The following is a 22,696-nucleotide window of genomic DNA, read 5'->3' as shown; positions in this document are numbered from 1 at the left end:
TACATGGTATTCCAGGTTATCAAAATAAAACTCAAGGTTGCAAAAGAAGAATTAGAACATATGAATTAAAGCATGCCTAATTATAAGCATAAAAATAAATATTTTGAAAAAGAAAAGGAAATCATGTAATTATCATATTCCTCCCCTACACCTAAACTGTACATTGTCCTCAATGTATCAACAAGAAAGTAGCTCATAAAAGAAATGAAAAGAAATATGAAACTCCCCTGATTTGCGAGCCACTTGGGTGGAGTATTCTATGGTGATGGAGGGCAGGGGGGTTGAACCCCCTAGTGCTTCATTAAGGCGTCTAAATTTCTCTCCATCTTTGAAATTTGTCGTTCCATCTTGTCCAATCGAGCTTCAAAATCTAGTGCACTAGAACCCTCTGGATTGCGAGGACTGCTTGCTGGGCAAGATCGTTTTCTAGATTTTGGAGGATCGCCTTGATCGTGCGAAGAAGGCCGTTGGAAAGAGTACGCCACATTATGCTCCACAAGCACGTGCATTTTTAGCAAGCAGGCGATGTCCAATGGTTCCATCTTGCAAGCAATATGTAAGTTGGTATTATTTAGATCAAGCAATTGAAGGTGAATAGCCAAATGAGTAATTAAAAATCCTAAGCATAAATGCTTTTTACGAGTTAGCACAAATTTGAACTATGAAGCCAACCAAAAACCCAAATTGATTGCGTTATTATGCAACATGGACCAAAGAAAATAAAGTTCAGCTTTTGTACATATATTGGCTGTGTCTTTTCTACCAGAAAAGCTGAATGCTAAAAATCGTTGCATGTAAACCCATTCAGGTTTATTAAGATACCCACCTTTGGAGTTGCTAGGATCATAATGCATTGGGTCAGAAGACATTGTCTTCCAAAGTTTTGACTGATCAAAATTATCGACAAAATCTATGGCAGAGCTCTTGTATTGACTGGTTAGAGAGAATGCAGTGTCAATAAATCCTAGGGCCAAATTGAATTTAGTAATGGATTGTTTAAATTCTTTGCCTAGAGTCTATATCGCACAACCCCAGGAGTATCAAATGTGAAATTCTCTGGTGTCTCGAACTGAAAGGTTGTGTAAAATTCTCTAATCAATTCAACAAATGTGGGGTATCTAACAGTCACTAAGGCTTTCCACCACATACTAGCTATCAATGTATCAAAATCCTGTTTAATATCCAGTGTCTCAAGAGAATGGGTGTCGACATACTTACCTGGGTAAATCACTCGCGTTCGTACATCGGCGTACCTGTCCTTTCTCGCTTTAGTAGTGAATTTCAAAAATCCAGTCAGTTCGTCTTCCGATGGTGGTAGGACAGCTTTCCCTTTCCCTAGGCGAGTTCGCCTAAATGAGATTTTTCTGCTGTTCCGAGTGGCTGCCGTTGTTTTTTCTGGACGAACTCTCGCACCGGCAGTGGGTGGGACTGTGGCATTAGGCTCTCGAGGTGTCGTCTCCGTAGGTGGATCTGCGTTGTCGCGATTTGGTTGAGGAACGGTGGTCGGGTCTAACGGCTGGTCTGCTGCGCTATGTTTTGTTTGAGGAGCTCCAATCGTGTCGCCGGAAGTCGCTTACTTCGTCGGTGAGTGGAGGTTCTCTTCCGAGCGGTGGTCTTCAGGCGTACCATGATCGGTTTATGGGTAGTCGTTGTTTTACTGCACAAAAGAAGAAAAGAAAATAATGGGAAGCAATACAACTTGTTGGGGACTCTTCGCACTGTTTTCTTTTTCTTTTTTTTTCTTTTAAAAAAAAAAAGAGGCAGAAGACAGCTTGGAACAAGGCATGGTCACGCCTTGTAGGAACCGAGCTTCTGTAATTTTTTATGCAGTTTTGCAAAACAAAACAAAAGACAGCTTGGAACAAGGCGTGGTCACGCCTTGTAAGAACCGAGCTTCTGTATCTTTTTGGTGCAGTTTTTCAAAACAAAACAGAAGACAGCTTGGAACAAGGCGTGGTCACGCCTTGTAAAAAGCGAGCTTCTGTAATTTTTTATTTTTTTTAAAAAAAAAAATTAAAAACTAAAAACTAAAAACAAAATAAACTAAGTGAAATAAAAAATAATAATAATAATAATAATAAAAATAATAAAAATAAAGCAAGTATTTGGGTTGCCTCCCAATAGCGCAATTGTTTAACGTCTTTTTGCTTGACGGAGTGATGGAACGTCTTAGTCGTCTGGGTAAGTGGGGTAATCCAGGGGAAAATTATCGAGATATGGAACTATTTCGCCATCTTAGAATATTTTCAATCTATGACCATTTACTTTGAAAATTTTGTTCAAATCCAAGCTTCTAATTTCCACTGCACCATAGGGAAACACATTAGTAACAACAAATGGACCGAGCCATCGAGAACGAAACTTACCAGGCATAAGCTTTAATCGAGAATTATATAACAATACTTTTTGACCAGTCTTAAATTGTTTCCTTATAAGAGTATTGTCGTGGAGTAATTTGGACTTCTCTTTGTAAATTCTCGAATTCTCATATGCATCTAATCGCAACTCCTCTAATTCTTGCAATTGTAGTAGCCTTGACATTCCTGCTTTATCCATGTTCATGTTGCATTGCCGAACTGCCCAATAGGCCTTATGCTCATTTTTTACCGGTAAGTGACATGCTTTTCCGAAGACTAACCGATAAGGGGACATTCCTATGGGAGTTTTATAAGTTGTGCGGTATGCCCAAAGAGCATCATCTAAACGAAGGCTCCAGTCCTTTCTTCCTGGATTCACCGTTTTTTCCAAGATGGATTTGACTTCTCTATTGGAAACTTCGGCTTGTCCATTGGTTTGAGGATGATATGCGGTGGTTGTCCTATGATTTACTCCATACTTCTTCATCAAAGATGCAACCGATCTATTGCAAAAATGAGTTCCCTGGTCACTGACGATAGCTCTTGGAATTCCAAACCTTTTAAAGATGTTAGCCTTGATCAAAACCTACAACAGTTTGAGAATCATCAGTTCTGGTGGCTTTAGCTTCCACCCATTTTGATACATAATCTACCGCCAAAAGTATATATGAAAAACCATAAGAAGAGGGTAGAGGACCCATAAAATCGATCCCCCACACATCAAATATTTCACAGATGAGAATCGGAACTTGAGGCATTTCATTCTTTCGAGTTAGTGCTCCTACTTTTTGACATTTCTCACAACTTTTGCAAAATTGATATGCATCTTTAAACAAAGTTTCCCAATATAAACCACAATCTAAGATTTTTCTCGCAGTCCGTCTAGGTCCAAAGTGTCCGCCACATGCATAATCATGGTTAAAGGTTAAAATAGATTGGAATTCATTTTCAGGCACACATCTCCTAATCACTTGATCGGAACAAAATTTCCATAAGAAGGGTTCATCCCAAACATAATACTTAGATTCACTCTTTATCTTTGCCTTCCTAAACTTACTAAGACAATGAGGTAGATTTCTTGTGACTAAGTAATTTACCATGTCTGCGTACCAAGGAATCATACCTTTGAGTTGGAACAAATGTTCATCAGGAAAATTGTCATTGAAGGGTAGGTCATCTTCTTCCCTTATCAACCTACTCAAATGGTCTGCAACAAAATTTTCCACTCCTTTTCTATCTTTGATGTTTAAGTGAAATTCTTGAAAAAGCAAAATCCACCGAATTAGCCTTGGTTTTGATTCTTTCTTTGCTAAAAGATACTTCAAAGCTGCATGATCAGAATACACAATAACTTTAGAACCAAGCACGTAAGATCGAAATTTATCTAAAGCAAAGACAATTGATAAAAGCTCCTTTTCTGTCGTGGAGTAGTTGCATTGTGCGGAATTTAACGTCCTGGAAGCATAATAGATGACATGACTTTTCTTCTCAATCCGCTGCCCTAGAACTGCTCCCACTGCATAATTGCTTGCATCGCACATGATTTCAAAAGGCAAATCCCATCTAGGTGGTTGAATAATAGGCGTGCTTGTCAATAAATCTTTGAGTTTTACGAATGCCTCTCTGCATTTTTTTTCAAACTCGAATTGAACTTCTTTTTGCAGTAAATTTGTTAATGGCAAAGCGACCTTGGAAAAATCCTTGATAAATCTGCGATAAAATCCTGCATGCCCTAGAAAAGAACGCACTTCCCTAACATTGGTAGGGTATGGTAAGTTTGCAATTATGTCTACTTTTGCCTTATTAACTTCTATACCCTTAGAGGAGACCACATGCCCTAATACAATGCCTTGGGTGACCATAAAATGACATTTCTCATAATTTAAAACCAAGTTTGTTTCTATACATCTTCTTAAAACTTCTGTTAAATTTTCTAAGCATTCATCAAATGAATCCCCATACACAGTGAAGTCATCCATAAACACTTCGATGCATTTCTCAAGATATTCAGAAAAAATACTCATCATGCATCTTTGAAACGTACCTAGAGCATTACAGAGACCAAAAGGCATTCGCCTATAAGCATAGGTTCCGAAAGGACAAGTGAATGTTGTTTTTTCTTGATCTTCCTGTGCGATAGGAATTTGATAGAATCCTGAAAAACCATCAAGAAAACAGAAGAAAGATTTTCCCGCTAATCGTTCTAACATTTGATCAATGAAAGGTAAGGGAAAATGGTCTTTTCTAGTTACTTGATTAAGCTTCCCGAAATCTATACACATTCTCCGACCATTTTGCACACGTATTGGTACAAGTTCATTGTCTGAATTCCTTACCACGGTCATTCCAGTTTTCTTAGGGACAACATGAATTGGACTTACCCATCTACTATCTGAGATTGGGTAGATTATACCTGCATCTAATAGCTTGAGTATCTCTTTCATGACAACTTCTTTCATGGCTAGGTTTAGTCTCCTTTGTGGTTCCCTTGATGGTTTAGCATCATCTTCTAGCAAAATCCTGTGCATGCAAATTGATGGACTAATGCCTTTTATGTCAGCCAACGTCCAACCGATTGCAACCTTGTATTCCTTCGAAGCTTCAATTAATCTTCTTTCCTGTTTCATTGTTAGTTCTTTTGAGATGATAACAGGTAATGTTTCCTTGTCGCCTAAATACACGTATTTTAAGTGATCCGGTAAGGTTTTCAGCTCTAATTTTGGTGCTTGCACAATAGAGGGTAACATCTTGTCATTAGTATTAGAGATTTCAGCATTGAGATTTGTGGGTTCAGATATTGTTGCTGAGAATAGTTCTTTTACACCAATCTCATAATCATTTTCTTCAAAGTTGGGATTTTCATCTAATCCCTGTTTGTGACCAACACTTTCTTCTACAAAAACCTCCTGCACAATTGGGTCAATTACATCAATATGACAAAGAGAATGTACGTCATTGGGGTATTTAATTGCATTAAAAATATTAAATTTTACAATCTCTCCATCAAACTCTACGGAGAGAGTGCCCTCATCTACATTAATCTTTGTCTTGGCAGTTTTCAGGAATGGTCGTCCTAACAAAATCGAAGCTGATTTTGATGAAGAATTACCATCCATTTCCAAAATGTAGAAGTCGACAGGAAATATGAGCTCATTAACCTGCACCAAAACATCTTCAACAACTCCAAGGGGATGAATGAAAGAACGATCAGCTAATTGAATCACTACACCAGTTTTTTGCAAGTCATTTAGTTTTAAATCTTGATAAATAGAAAATGGCATGACATTAATGGAAGCTCCCAAATCTAACATGGCATGCTCAATTTTCGTATTACCAATTACACAAGGTAAGGAAAACATACCTGGATCTTTGCATTTCTCTAGTATATTCTTTTGCAATATTGCCGATACGTTCCTACTTACCACTACTTTCTCCTTTTCCTTCATTCTTCTTTTGTTGGTGCACAATTCCTTCAAGAACTTTGCATATTTAGGAATTTGTTTGATAGCATCCAATAATGGGATATTTATCTCCACCTTTCTAAATGTGTCCAAGATCTCCTTTTCTTGCTCATCTTCTTTTGGTTTTGCTAATCTTCTAGGAAAATGAGGCAATGGAGTGTGAGATGAAAGAGATAGGGGAGGATCAAATTTTACCCTACGTGATGCCTTAGAGGAAACTTCTTCTTCATTTTCCTTGGTTAGTTCACTTTCTTTAGGTGGAATCGAGCCTGAAGGAATCTCTTTTCCACTTCTTAGAGAAATTGCACTAACGTTCTCCTTTAGATTTATTTCTGGTTGCGAAGGTAGTTTTCCAGAATTTTGGGCTTCCAATTTACTAACTGACGTAGCCAATTGAGTTATTTGATTGCCTAAATTTTGAATGCTTGACCTTGTTTCCTGTTGAAATTGAAGATTATTGTTAGCAAAATTTTTAACAATATCTTCCAAAGACATACCTGAATTTGGTTGAACGGGTTGTCTATTGAAATTCTGTGGAGGATATTTCTGTTGTCCTCCTTGATTCCCACAGCTCAAATTCGGGTGATCTCTCCATCCAGGATTGTAATGATTGGAAAAGGGGTCATACTTCCTTTGAGGTTGACCAGCAAATCCGCCTAGAGCATTAGGTTCTTGCATGGAGTCTTGTTGCAATGTTGGACACATATCGGTGGGATGTCCTTGCAGTGAACATATTCCACAGACTTTTGCCATTCGCAATTGCCCTACAGCCATTTGACGAACCAAAGCAGTTAAATCAGAAATTTGATTTTCAAGATTTTCAGTACTTACCTCATTAACTCGCCTTGTAGCTCCATCAGCCCTTGTACCAAATTGCTGAGAATTTTCGGCCATGTTTGAAATTAATTGCTTGGCTTCTTCAGGCGTTTTATCTACCAAAGCTCCACCACTTGCTGCATCAATCATACTCCTATCCATTGGCAATAATCCTTCATAGAAATATTGGATTAGGAGTTGTGGAGAGATTTGATGATGTGGGCATTTAGCACACAGTTGCTTGAACCTTTCCCAATATTCATACAACGTTTCTCCAATGAACTGTGTTATGCCATAAATTTCTTTTCTAATATTGGCAGCTCTTGTTGCAGGGAAAAACTTGTCGAGGAACAATCTTTTCATCTCGTTCCATGTTGTTATTGAACTGGAAGGTAGATAATAAAGCCAATCCTTTGCTTTATCCTTCAAAGAAAAGGGGAAAGCTCTAAGATTTATTTGCTCTTCGGTCACACCATGTGGTTTCATTCCAGAGCATACAATATGGAATTCTTTCAAGTGTTTATGAGGATCTTCACCTGCACATCCACGAAAAGAAGGGAGTAAGTGAATTAAACCAGATTTTAATTCAAAATCAACTGCAATAATAGGAAATGTAATGCATAAAGGTTGTTGATTTAATTCCGGTGCAGCTAGCTCTTCGAGAGTTCTGTTCGCCATGTTTTCTATAACTTCTTGAAAAATAGATGCGTCGCCAATAGCTATATCTATTTCCTCTATGAGACAATTTTTTCTTTGCTTAGTCTCCTTTCTTAATTGGCGCGCCGTCTTCTCAATTTCAGGATTAAACTGCAAGTCATGATCTTGAGAAGAACGAGTCATAAACAAATAAATTAATCAATGAGAAACTAAAATAGGCTCCCCGGCAACGGCGCCAAATTTGAACGGGTTGTCGAAGCCCTTCAAAATAAATTACTGATTTTCCTAAACTAACTTGTAGAAATAGTGAAACCAGGTCGAATCCCAAGGGAACCAATGTGGATAGCTTTTCAAAGTAAAATAAAAGGGGGGGTTTTTGAATGTTTGAATCAAAATTATAAATAAGCAGAAAATAATGAAGGCTGAATAGTAAATAAAAATCAATCTTAACAAATTTCCAATTCAAGAGTGCTAATTCCATCCAATTGTAATCATGATCATAGGCTAAAATATTAATTCTTCTATTCAAGTACTTAGTCTACTTATTCGAAAAAGCCGCAACAAGTGTAATTCTCCTAATATAATTGACTCAAACCCAACATCCAAATCAAAACTTACCATTAGTCAACTGGGCACGATAGCGTTCCATATCAACTTAATGATAGCATTAAGAATAATGAGAATGACTAAACCAACATTAATTTAATTGAGATAACTGCAATTGAAATAACCTTGTTCCTTTATTTCCCTAGAGCCTATCATGCAAGCTATGTAATTCGAATAAGCCGTAATCACACACACATGAGCCAGCTCCTTGCTACTTGTGTCAATCGTTCATGACAATTACGGATCACAAACTCAAAGTTTAGCAATAGAAAAATCAATATCAAAGTTGAGTCGTCAGTTCAATCAATATCAATAATTCATAAATAATAAGAACAAGAAATAAAGAATACTTGAATTAAAGAAGAATTCTGTTAAGCTCAAAGCCTCACAAAATCACAATTGGATTTTATTCACTCTTGAATTAGAAACTATAAAACTTAGCCACTCATGGTGGAGTAAGAATTCACAAGAATTGTAGAGAGTAGAAGAAGAAATAAGAATATGAATATCAATTTGAATCTGAATCTGAATGCCTTTGCTCAAAGTATCTAGCCGTCCTTATATAGGAAGTAAAACCCTAAACCCTAATAGAATCCTTATAAAAAAGAAATAAGCTTCCTATTTAATCTTATCCCTATAAGAAAGGATAAGATTAAAAGTGATCTAAATAAATTAAAACCCTAAATACATGGAAGAAAGTTCTATTAATCCAACACTTCCAAAAATAGAGGAGATTAACTAGGGATAGGTCCACCACAATGAAAACTCTGAAAATTTCGAAGCTCTCCTTAGCATCTTTTAGCAGCTCATGGGGTGCAAGGCGTGGTCACGCCTTGCTGACAGTAGTCTTCTGCACAGATTTCTGCGGAGCTTATGGGCTGTAAGGCGTGGTCATGCCTTGTCGACAGTGATCTTCTGTGCAGATTTCTGCACTTCCTCCAAAAGAGTTGGTTTCTGATAAATGATGACTTAAAACATGTCTTTAGGCTGGATTTTGCTCCATCCTTGATATTGCATCACCTAAGTCAGAATAAACATAATTTCCATAATTAAGTACATTATTCAACCAAATTGCAAGGAAATTCAACACGATAAATATAACTATTTGTGACTTATCACAACACCGTGAAAGAGATATATTTATGAATATGTCCTTCCCTTTCTCACTGAGCAAGCTCATAATCTCGGCTAGCTGGCGAGCGATCCCAGTTCACGGCAGAGAACAAGACAGCAAGCGAGCGTACCTTTGTTCGCTTCTTCTCCACCAAGCACGAAAGTTTAAGGATAAAACAGCCCCATAAGAGCGGTATATTTGTGGGTATGAGAAAATAACCCTATAAAAGGGGGTATATTTTTTGTTATGAGAAAACAACCACGTTATCAATATAAGAACACAACCCCGTAAGTCGGGTATATTTGTGAGTATGAGTAAACAACATCGTAATAAGGGTATATTTATGAATATGAAAAAGCAATCCCATAAGAGGCGTATATTTGTGAATATGAGAGAACAAGCCCATAAGATGGTATATTTATCAATATAAGGAAAGAACTCCATAACCGCGGTATATTTGTGAATATGAGAAAACAACCTCGTAAGATGGGATATTTGTGGGTATGAGAAAATAACCCTATAAAAGGGGGTATATTTTTTAATATGAGCAAACAACCACATAAGACGAATGTATTTGTTAATATAAGAAAAGAATCCCATAAGTCTAGTATATTTGTGAGTATGAGTAAACAACACGGTAAAAGGGGTATATTTATGAATATGAGTAATCAATCCCGTAAGAGGGGTATTTTTTTTAGCTTGAGAGAATGAGCCCGTAAGATGGTATATTTTTCAATATAAGAAAAGAACCCCATAGTTAAGGTATATTTATAAATATGAGACAACAACCCTGTAAGAGGGATATATTAGTCAACATAAGAAAATAATCACGTAAGTCTGGTATATTTGTGAGTGTGAGTAAACAATGAAGTAAAAGAGGTATAATTTTTAATATGAGAGAAAAACCTGTAAGAGGTGTATATATATTAATATGAGAAAAGAACAACATAAGAGGGGTATATTTGTGCATATTAGAAAAGAACCCTGTAGGAGGTGTATTTTTGTGATTATGAGAAAACAACCCTATAAAAGAAGTATATTTCTTAATACGAGATAAGAACCCCTAAAGAGGGGTATATTTGTAAATATGAGACAATAACTCTGTAAGAGGGATATATTAATCAACATAAGAAAATAATCACGTAAGTCGGGTATATTTGTGAGTGTGAGTAAACAATGCAGTAAAAGAGGTATAATTTTTAATATGAGGAAAAGACCCATAAGAGGTGTATATTTATCAATATGAGAAAACAACAGCATAAGAGGGGTATATTTATGCATATTAGAAAAGAACCCTGTAGGAGGAGTATATTTGTGATTATGAGAAAACAACCCTATAAAAGAAGTATATTTCTTAATATGAGATAAGAACCGCTAAAAAGGGGTATATTTATAAATATAAGAAAATAACTCTGTATTAGAGGTGTATTTGTGAGTAAGATATAGTAACCTCGTAAAAGGGGTATGTTTTCTTATAGAAACAACCCTGTAAAAGGGGTATATTTATCAATATGAGACATCACCCCCGTAAAAGAGGGTATATTTGTGAATTTGAGAAAATAACCCCGCTACAAGAGTATATTTTTTAATAAGAGAAGAAAACCTCGTATGAGGGGTATATTTGTTAATATTAGAAAACAACATCATAATAGGGGTATATTTGTGAGTATGATAGAGCAACCTCGTAAAAGGGGTATATTTATCAATATGAGAAAATAATCCCGTTAGAGGGGTATATTTGTCAATATGAGAAAGCAAATCCGTAAGAGGAATATATTTGTTTGTATGACAGAGCAACCCCGTAAAAGGGGTATATTTATTAATATAAGAAAACAATCCCGTAAGAGGGGTATATTTGTCAATATTAGAAATAAATCTGTAAGGCGGGTATATTTATAAGCGTGAGAAAACAACCATGAAATAGGGGTATACTTTTAATATGAGAAAACAACCCTCTAAGAGGGGTATATTTGTGAATATAGAAAAACAACCCTGTAAGAGGGGTATATTTGTGAGTATGAGCAAACAACACTGTAAAAGGGATAATATCTATGAATGTGCAAAATCAATCCCGTAAGTATATTTATGAATATGAGAAAAAAACCCCGTTACAGGTGTATATTTTTTAATATGAGAAAACAACCCCATAAGAGAGGTATATTTGTCAATATTAAAAAAACAACCTCGTAGTAGGGGCATATTTGTGAGTATGATACAGCGACCTCGTAAAGAGGTATATTTGTCAATATAAGATAACAACCACATAAGAGGGATATATTTATGAATATAAGAAAACAACCCCATAAAAGGGGTATATATGTGAGTATGATAGAGCAATCTCATAAAAAGGGTATATTTATCAATAGTAGAAAATAACTCCATTAGAGCGGTATATTTGTGAATATGATTGAGCAACCTAGTAAAAAGGGTATATTTGTCAGTATAAGAAAACAACCCCGTAAGAGAGGTATATTTATGAATATGAGAAAAAACCCATGCAAGGGGTAAGAAAACAACCCCGTAAATGAGGGGTATATTTATAAGTATGATAGAGTAACACCGTAAATGGGGTATATTTGTCAATATAATAAAACGACCCCGTAAGAGGGGTATATTTGTGAAAGGCGAAAAACACCACGTAATAGGGGTATATTTGTGAATATTGACAAGATAACCCCTTAAGAGGGGTATATTTGTGTGTATGAGATAACAACCCCTCGAATGCGGTATATTTTTTAATATGAGAAAACAACCCTATAAGAGGGATATATTTGTCAATATAAGAAAGTAACCCTGTTAGTCAGGTATTTTGTTAGTGTGACTCAACAACGCCATAAAAAGGGTATATTTATGAATATGAGAAATTAATCCCATAAGAGGGATATATTTGTAAATTTGAATAAACAACCCCGTTACAATAGTATATTTTTTAATATGAGAAAACAACCCCATAAGAGGGGTATATTTGTCAAGATTAGAAAGCAACATCGTAATAGGGTTATATTTGTTAGTATAATAGAGCAACCTCGTAAAAGGGGTATATTTATCAATATAAGAAAACGACCCCGTAAAAGGGTATATTTATAAATATGTGAAAACAACCCTGTAAAAGGGGTATATTTGTGAGTATGATTGAGCAACCCAGTAAAAAAGGTATATTTGTCAATATAAGAAAACAACCCCGTAAGAGGGGTATATTTGTGAATATGAGAAAAGACTCCGTCCGAGGAGTATTTATGTGATTATGAAAAACAACCCCGTATGAGGGGTATGTCTATAAGTATGAGAAAACAACCCCATAATAGGGATTTATTTTTTAATATGAGAAAACAGCCCCATAAAAGGGATCCATTTCTCAATATAAGAAAATAACCCCATAAGTCAGGTATATTTATGAGTATGAGTAGACAACGCCGGAGAAAGGGTATATTTATGTATATGAGAAATCAATCCCATAAGAGGGGTATATTTGTGAATAAGAGAAAAGAACCCCGTAAGAGGGTTATATTTCTGAGTATGAGAAAACAACCCTGTAAAACGAGTATATCTTTTAATATTAGAAAACAACCCCATAAGAGGGAAATATTTGTCAATATAAGAAAAAAAATGCCTAAGTCTGGTATATTTCTGAGTAATAAGAAACAAAGCCATAAAAAAGGTATATTTATGAATATGAGAAATCAATCCCGTAAGAGGGGTATATTTATAAATATAAGAAAACAACCCCATAAGAGGGGTATATTTGTGAGTATGAGAAAATAATCCCATAAAAGGGATATATTTCTATTATGAAAAAACAACCTCGTATGAGGGGTATATTTGTCAATATAAGAAAACAACCTCGTAAGTCAGGTATATTTGTGAATATGAGTAAACAACGACGTAAAAGGGGTATATTTATGAATATGAGAAAACAACTCCGTTATAGGGGTATATTCATTAATATGAGAAAACAACCGTGTAAGAGAGGTATAGTTGTGAATATTAGAAAAGAACCTCATAAGGGGGGTATATTTGTTAGTATGATAGAGCAATCGGGTAAAAGTTGTATATTCGTCAATATGAGAGAACAAGCAAGTAAAAGGGTATATTTGTCAATATAAGATAACAACCCCATAAGAGGAGTATATTTGTGATTATGGGGATATAACACCATAAAATGGGTATATTTATGAATATGAGAAATGAATCCTATAAGAGGGGTGTAACTGTGAATATGAAAAATAACCTCGTTACTGGGGTAAATTTTTTAATATGAGAAAATAACCCTATAAGAGGGATATATTTGTTATTATTAGAAAATTACCCCGTAAGAGGGGTATATTTGTGAGTATGAGAAAACAACCTTCTAAACAGGATATTTTTTTAATATGAGAAAACAACCCCGTAAGAGGGATATATTTATCAATTTGAGAAAACAACCCCGTAAGAGTGGTATATTTAGGACTATAAGAAAACAACCCCCTAAACGGAAAATAATTTTTCATATGAAAAAACAACCCCATAAGATGGATATTTGTTAATTTAAGAGAACACCCAGTAAATCGAGTATATTTGTGAGTATGAGTAAACAACGACGTAAAAGGAATATTTTAATGAATGTGAGAAATTAATCACGTTAAAAGTGTATATTTAGGAATATGAGAAAATGATCCTGTAGGAGGGGTATATTTGTGAATATGAGATAATTACCCTGTGAGAGGGTTATATTTATGATTATGAGAAAACATCCCCGTAAGAGGGCTATATTTGTTAGTATGAGATACAACCCCATAAAAAGGGTATATTTCTTAATATGAGAAAATAACCTTGTAAGATAGGTATATTTTTCAATATAAGAATGCAACCCCGTAAGTCGGGTATATTCGTGATTATGAGCAAACAACACCGTAAAAGGGGTATTATATATGAATATGAGAAATTACTCCCATAAGAGGGGTATATTTATGAATATGAGAAAATAACCCCGTAAGAGGGGTATATTTGTGAGTATGAAAGAACATCCTCGTAAGAGGGGTATATTTGTGAGTATGGAAAACAACTCCATAAAAGGAGTATATTTCTAATATGAATAAACAACCACATAAGAGGAGTATGTTTAAGAAAACAACCCCAAAAGTCTGTTTTATTTGTCAATATGAGTAAACAACACCGCAAAAGGGGTATATTTATGAATATGAGAAATCAATCCCTTAAGAGGGTATAATTGTAAATTTGAGAAAACAACCCCATAAGAGGGGTATATTTGTGAATATAAGAAAACATCCCCGTAAGAGTGGTATATTTGTCAATCTAAGAAACCAACCCTGTAAGTGGGGTATATTTGTGAGTTTGAGGAAACAACGTAAAAGGGGTATATTTATGAATATGCGAAATCTGTCTCGTAAGAAGGGTATATTTGTGAATATGAGGAAATAACCGCATTACAAGGGTATATTTCTTAATATGAGAAAACAACCATGTATGAAGGGTATATTTGTCAATATTAGAAAATATTCCCGTAAGAGGAGTATTTTTTTGAGTATGATAGAGCAACACTGTAAAGGGTATATTTGTCAATATAAGAAAACAACCCTGTAAGAGGGGTATATTTGTGAGTATGAAAAAATAACCCAGTAAACGGGGTATACTTTTTAATATAAGAAAATGACCCCGTAAGAGGGATATTTATCAATATAAAAAAACAACCCCGTATGTCGGATATATCTGTAAGTATGAATAAACAATACCGTAAAAGGGATATAACTATGAATATGGGAAATCAATCCTGTAAGCAAGGTATATTTATTATAAATATGAGAAAATAACCCCGTTACAAGTGTATATTTTTTAATATGAGAAAACAACCCCGTAAAAGGGGTATATTTGTCAATATTAGAAAACAACTTCGTAGTACGGGCATATTTGCGAGTATGATAGAGCGACCTCATAAAAGAGATATATTTGTGAATATAAGAGAATAACCCCGTAAGAGAGGTATATTTGTGAATATGAGAAAACAACCCCGTAAGAGGGGTATATTTGTGAGTATGATAGAGCAACCTCGTAAAAGGGGTATATTTATCAATATAAGAAAACAACCCTGTTAGAGGAGTATATTTTGAATATAAGAAAACAACCTTGTATAAGGGGTATATTTGTGAGTATGATTGAGCAACCTAGTAAAAAGGTTATATTTATTAACATAAGAAAACAACCCCGTTAGAGGGGTATATCTATGAATATGAGAAAAAACCCCATACGAGGGGTATATATGTGATTATGAGAAAACAACCCTGTTTGAGGGGTATGCTTATGAGTATGATAGAGCAACCTCGTAAAAGGGGTATATTTATCAATATAAGAAAACAACCCCATTAGAGGGGTATATTTGTGAATATGAGAAAACAACTTTGTAAAAGGGGTATTTCTGTGAGTATGATTGAGCAGCCTAGTAAAAAGAGTATATTTGTCAATATAAGAAAACAACCCCGTAAAAGGAGTATATTTGTGAATATGAGAAAAAACCCCGTACAAGGGGTGTATATGTGAATATGAAAAATAACCCCGTATAAGGGGTATATTTTTTAGTATGATAGAGCAACCCATAAAAGACTTATATTTGTTAATATGAGAAAACAATCCCGTAAGATAGGTATATTTTTTAGTATGAAAAATCAATTCCATAATAGGGATTTATTCTTTAATATGAGAAAATAACCCCGTAAAAGGGTTCTATTTCTCAATACAAGAAAATAACAACTTAAGTTAGGTATATTTGTGAGTATGAGTAAACAACATCGGAAAAATGGTATATTTATGTATATGAGAAATCAATCCCGAAAGAGAGGTACATTTGTGAATATGAGGAAAGAACTGTAAGAGGGTATATTTGTGAGCATGAGGAAACAACCTCGTAAAAGGAGTATATTTTTTAATATTAGAAAACAACCACGTAAGAGGGAAATATTTGTCCATATAAGAAAACAACCCCCTAAGTCTGGTATATTTCCGAGTATCAGGAAACAAAGCTGTAAAAGAGGTATATTTATGAATATGAGAAATCAATTCCGTAAGAGGGGTATATTTGTGAATATGTGAAAATAACCCCGCAAGAGGGGTATATTTGTGAGTATGAGAAAACAATCTCATAAAAGGGGTATATTTCTATTATGGAAAAACAACCTCGTATGAGGGGTATATTTGTCAATATAAGAAAACAACCTCGTAAGTCAGGTATATTTGTGAATATGAGTAAACAATGACGTAAAAGGGGTATATTTATGAGTATAAGAAATCAACCCCATAAGAGGGGTATATTTGTTAATATGAGAAAACAACCCCGTTACGGGGGTATATTCTTTAATATGAGAAAACAAGCCCGTAAGAGAGGCATAGTTGTGAATATTAGAAAAGAACCCTGTAAGAGAGGTATATTTGTGAGTATGATAGAGCAACCCCGTAAAGCGGTATATTTCTCAAAATGACAGAACATGCAAGTAAGAGGGTATATTTGTTAATATAAGAAAATAACCCCAAAAGAGGAGTATATTTGTGATTCTGAGGATATAACACTGTAAAATTGGTATATTTATGAATATGAGAAATCAATCCAGTAAGAGGGGTCTAACTGTGAATATGAGAAAATAACCCCGTAAGAGGGTTATATTTGTCAATATTAGAAAATAACCCTGTAAGAGGGGTACATTTATGAGTATGATAGAGCAACCCCGTAAAGTGGTATATTTGGCAATATGAGAGAACAAGCAAGTAAGAGGGCATATTTTTCAATATAAGAAAATAATCCCATAAGAGGGATATATTTGTGAGGATGAGAAAACAACCCCATAATAAGGGTATATTTTTTAATATGAGAAAACAACCCCGTAAGAGGGGTATATTTGTCAATATTAGAAAACAACTCCGTAAGTCAGGTATATTTGTGACTATGAGTAAATAATGCCGTGAAAAGGGTATATTTTTTAATATGAGAAATCCATCACGTAAAAGTGGTATATCTTTGAATATAAGAAAACAACCCTTCTTAATATGAGAAAATAACCCCGTAAGAGGGGTATAGTTGTTAATATTAGAGAAGAACCCCGCAAGAGGGGTATTTTTTTAAGTATGATAGAGCAACCCCTTAAAGGGGTCTTCTTGTCAATATAAGAAGACAAGCTCATAAGATGGGATATTTTTCAATTTGAAAAAACAACCCCGTAAGAGGGGTATATTTGAGAATATGAGAAAACAACTTCGTAAAAGTGCTATTTTTATGAATATTTGAAAACAATCCCGTAAGATAGGTATATTTATCAATATTAGAGAATAGCCTCGTAAGAGGGGTATATTTATTAATATAAGAAAACAACCCCGTAAGAATCGTATATTTGTGAGAATCAGAAAACAACCCCATAAGAGGGATATTTTTCTAATATAAGAAAACAACCCCATCAGTCTGGTATATTTGTCAATATAAGAAAACAACCCTGTAAGTCGGGTATATATGTGAGTATGACTAAACAATGCCGTAAATGAGATATATTAATGAATATAAGAAATCAATCCCGTAAGAGTAGTATATTTGTGTATATGAGACTATAGGGTATATTTTTTAATATAAGACAACAACCCTATAAGAGAGGTATATTTGTCAATATTAGAGAACAACCCCACAAGAGGCAATATTTGTGAGTATGATAGAGCAACCCCGTAAAAGGGGTATATTTGTCAATAAAGAAAACAACCTCGCAAGAGGGATATAATTGTGAATATGAGAGAACAACCCTATAAGAAGGGTACATTTGTGAATATGAGAAAACAACCTCGTTAGATGAGTATATTTGAGAGTATGAGAAAACAACCCCATAAGAATGATATATTTTTTAATATGGGAAAACAACCCCGTAAGAGAGGTATATTTTTTAATATAAGAAAGTAACCCTATAAGTCGGGCATATTTGTGAGTATAAGGAAACGCTATAAAAGGGGTATATCTATGAATATGAGAAATGAACCCTGTAAGAGGGCTATATTTGTGAATATAAGAAAACAAGCCCGTTACAGGGGTATATTTTTTAATATGAGAAAACAACCTTATCAGTGGGATATATTTGTCAATATTACCAAATAACCCTGTAAGAGGGGTACATTTGTTAGTATGATAGAGCAACCCCGTAAAATGAGTATATTTGTTAATATAAGGAAACAACCCCTTAAGAGCGGTATATTTGTCAATATGAGAAAACAACCCCGAATGAGGGGTATATTTATCAATATTAGAAAACAAACTCGTACGAGGGGTATTTTTGTGAGTATGATAGAGCAACCTCGTAAAGCGGTATATTTGTCAATATGAGAGAACAAGCAAGGACGAGGGTATATTTGTCAATAAAGGAAAATAACCCCGTAAGAGGAGTATATTTGTGATTATGAGAAAACAATCCCGTAAGAGGGGTATATTTGTCAATATCAGAAAACAGCTCCGTAGCTCGGGTATATTTGTGACTGTGAGTAAATAACGTCGTAAAAAGGATATATTTATGAATATGAGAAATCAATCACATAAAAGTGGGGTATATATGTCAATATTAGAAAATAACCCTGTAAGAGGGGTATATTTGTGAGTATGATAGAGCAACCCCGTAAAAGGAGTATATTTGTTAGTATAAGGAAACAACCCCTTAAGAGGGGTATATTTATCAATATAAGAAAACAACCCCGTATGAGCAGTATATTTGTCAGTATTAGAAAACAACCCCACAAGAGGGGTATTTTAGTTAGTATGATAGAGCAACCATGTAAAGCGGTATATTTGTCAATATGAGAGAACAAGCAAGTAATAGAGTATATTTTTTAATATGAGAAAACAACCCTGCAATAGGAGTATATTTGTAATTATGAGAAAATAATCTCGTAAGAGGGGTATATTTGTGAGGATGAGAAAAAAACCCAATAACAAGGGTATATTTTTAATATAAGAAAATAACCCAGTAAGAGAGGTATATTTGTCAATATCAAAAAATAGCTCCGTAAGTCGTGTATATTTATGAGTTTGAGTAAACAACACTGTAAAAGAGGTATATTTATGAATGTGAGAAATCAATCCTTTAAGAGGAGTATATTTGTGTATATGAGAAAACAACTGCATTATAGGGGCATATTTTTTAATATGAGAAAATAATCTTGTAAGAGGCATATATTTGTCAATATTAGAAAACAAACCTGTAAGAGGGGGATATTTGTGAGTATGATATAGCAACCCCATAAAGGGGTATATTTATCAATATAAGAAAACAACCTTGTAAGAGGGATATATTTGGGAATATGAGAGAGCAACCCCGTGAAAGGAACATATTTGTGAATATGAGAAAACAACCTCGTTTGAGGGCTATATTTATGAGTATGAGAAAACAATCTCATAAAAGTGGCATATATTTTTATTATGGGAGAAAAATCCCGTTGTCAATATAAGAAAATAATTGCGTAAGTCGAGTATATTTATGAGTATGAGTAAACAATACCGTAAAAGGGGTATATTTATGAATAAAAGAAATCAATCCCGTAAGAATGGTATATTTATGAAAATGAGAAAACGACCCTGTAAGAGGGGTATATTTGTGAATATGAGAAAACATCGCCGTAAGAGGGATATATTTGTGAGTATGGAAAAATAACCCTATAAAAGGGTTATATTTTTTAATATGAGAAAACAACCCCGTAAGAAGATTATATTTTCAAGCTAAGAAACCAACCATGTAAATGGGGTATATTTGTGAGTTTGAGGAAACAACGACGTAAAACGGGTATATAGTTATGAATATGAGAAATCAAGCCTGTAAGAGGGGGCATATATGTGAATATGAGAAGACAACCCTGTAAGAGGGGTATATTTGTGAGTATAAGAAAATAATTGCATAAAAGGATTACATTTGTAAATATTAGAAAACAATCACGTAAGAGGGGTTTATTTGTCAATATTAGAAAATAGCCCCTTCAAGGGGATATATTTATGAATATGATAAAACACCACTGTAAGGGTATATTTATGAATATGAGAAAATAACCCCCTAAGAGGGGTATATTAGTGAGTATCAAAAAACAACCCCATAAAAGGGGTATACTTTTTAATATGAGAAAACAACCCCATAAAAGAGGTATATTTATAAAAAAACAACCCAATAAGAGGTGTATATTTGTCAATCTAAGAAACCATGCAAGTGGGGTATATTTATGAGTTTGAGGAAAAAACGCCGTAAAATGGGTATATTTATGGATTTGAGATATCTATCCCATAAAAGTGATATATTTGTGAATACGAGAAAATAACTTTCTTAGAGAGGTATATTTGTCAGTATGAGAAAACAATCCCATAAAAGGGGTATAATTTCTTATATGGGAAAACAACCCCGCAAGAGGGGTATATTTGTCAATATAAGAAAATAGCCCTATAAGTCTGGTATATTTGTGAGTATGAGTAAACAAGGCTGTAAAAGGAGTATATTTATGAATATGAGAAATGAACTGCATAAGAGGGCTATATTTGTAAATATGAGAAAACAACCCCTTTACAAGAGTATATTTTTTAAAAACAACCTCATAAATGGGGTATATTTGTCAATATTAGAGAACAATCCAGTAAGAGGGGTATATTTATGAGTATAATAGAGCAACCCAGAAAAAGGAGTATATTTATCAATATAAGAAAAAAACCCCGTAAGAGGGGTATATTTATCAATATGAGAAAACAACCCCATAAAAAGGGTATATTTATCGATATTAGAAAACAACCCCGCAAGAGGGGTATTTTTATGAGTATGATAGAGCAACCCCGTAAAGCGGTATATTTGTAAATATGAGAGAACAAGCAAGTAAGAGGGTATATTTGTCAATATGAGAAAACAACCCGTAAGAGGAGTATATTTCTGATTATAAGAAAACAATATCGTAACAAGGGTATATTTTTTAATATTAGAAAACAACCTGATAAAAGGGCATATTTTTAATATGGGAAAATAACCCTATAAAAGGCATATTTTTTAATATGGAAAAAGAATCCCGTTAGACGGGTATATTTGTCAATATAAGAAAACAACTAGATAAGTCAGGTATATTTATGAGTATGAGTAAACAACATTGTAAAAGGTACATATTATTTGATATGGTAAAACAACCCTGAAAGAGTGTTATATTTCTTAATATAAGAAAACAACCCAGTAAGTCGGGTATATTTGTGATTATTAGGAATATCGTCGTAAAATTGGTATACTTATGAATGTGAGAAATCAATTCTGTAAGAGGGGGTATATTTGTGTATATGAGAAAACAACCGCATTACAGGGGTATATTTTTTAATAAGAGAAAACAATCCCATAAGAGGCGTATATTTGTCAATATTAGAAAGCAGCCCCATAAGAGGTGTATATTTATGAGTATTATATTGCAACTCCAAAAAAGGAGTATATTAATCAATATAAGAAAATAACCTCATAAAGGGATATATTTATGAATATGAGAGAGCAACAATGTGAGAGGTGTGTATTTATTAATATGAGAAAACAACCTCGTTAGAGGGGTATATTTTTTAGTATAAGAAAACAACCCCATAAAGGGCATATTTTTTAATATGGAAAAAAAAACCCGTTAGATAGGTATATTTGTTAATATAAGAAAACAACTAGATAAGTCGAGTATATTTGTGAGTATAAGTAAACAACGCCGTAAAAGGGGTATATTTATGAATATAAGAAATCAAATCCCTAAGAATGGTATATTTATGAAAATTAGAAAACAACCCCGTAAGAGGGGTATATTTGTGAATATGAGAAAACATCCCTGTAAGAAGGGTATATCTGTGAGTATAGGAAAACAACCCCATAATAGGGGTATATTTTTTAATATGAGAAAGAAATCCCATAAGAGGGGTATATTATTTAATATGAGAAAACAATCCTGTAAGAGGGGTATATTTGTCAATATTGGAAAATAACTCCATAAGTTGGGTATATTTCTGAGTATGAGCAAACAACACTGTAAAACGGGTATATTTATGAACGTGAGAAATCAATCCTGTAAGAGGGGTATATTTGTTTATATGAGAAAACAACCGCATTCTAGAGGTATATTTTTTAATATGAGAAAACAATCCCGTAAGTGGCGTATATTTATCAATATTAGAAAATAGCCCCACAAGAGGTGTATATTTGTGAGTATTATATTGCAACCCTACAAAAGGAGTATATTTATCAATATAAGAAAACAACATCGTAAGAGGGATATATTTGTGAATATGAGAGAGCAACAACGTGAGAGGGGTATATTTGTTAATATGAGGAAACGACCTCGTCAGAGGAATATATTTATGAGTATGAGAAAACAAACCCATAAAGGGCATATTTTTTAATATGGAAAAGAATCATGTTAGACTGGTATATTTATTAATATAAGAAAATAACTGCATAAGTCTAATATATTTGTGAGTATGAGTAAACAACGCCGTAAAAGGGGTATATTTATGAATACAAGAAATCAATCCTATAAGAATGGCATATTTGTGAAAATGAGAAAACAACCCTGTAAGAGGGGTATATTTGTGAATATGAGAAAATATCCCCGTAAGAGGGGTATATATGTGAGTATAGGAAAAACAACCCCATAAAAAGGGTATGTTTTATTACATAAAAAAACAACCCCATAGGAGGAGTATA

General features: G+C 34.1%; 1 protein-coding gene and 1 non-coding gene across 2 annotated transcripts; one reads left to right on the top strand and one right to left on the bottom strand.

Annotated features, from left to right (window-relative positions):
• Positions 1 to 290: 290 nt before the first annotated feature.
• LOC125369336 lies at positions 291 to 6,997 on the bottom strand. Its single transcript, XM_048371348.1, is given in 8 exon segments — positions 291 to 619; positions 827 to 964; positions 1,219 to 1,524; positions 2,367 to 2,937; positions 2,939 to 3,161; positions 3,297 to 4,174; positions 4,277 to 5,263; positions 5,768 to 6,997. Coding segments are annotated over 8 exon segments (4,662 nt in total).
• Positions 6,843 to 6,949, top strand: LOC112534032. Its single transcript, XR_003078358.1, has one exon. It is a non-coding gene; the product is annotated as a small nucleolar RNA R71 (small nucleolar RNA).
• Positions 6,998 to 22,696: the final 15,699 nt, after the last annotated feature.

Source organism: Ricinus communis, chromosome 2, assembly GCF_019578655.1.
Source record: "Ricinus communis isolate WT05 ecotype wild-type chromosome 2, ASM1957865v1, whole genome shotgun sequence".
Classification (NCBI taxonomy): Eukaryota; Viridiplantae; Streptophyta; class Magnoliopsida; order Malpighiales; family Euphorbiaceae; genus Ricinus; species Ricinus communis.
The sequence above is the reverse complement of the archived record's forward strand: the minus strand, read 5'-3'. Positions and strand labels throughout refer to the sequence as shown.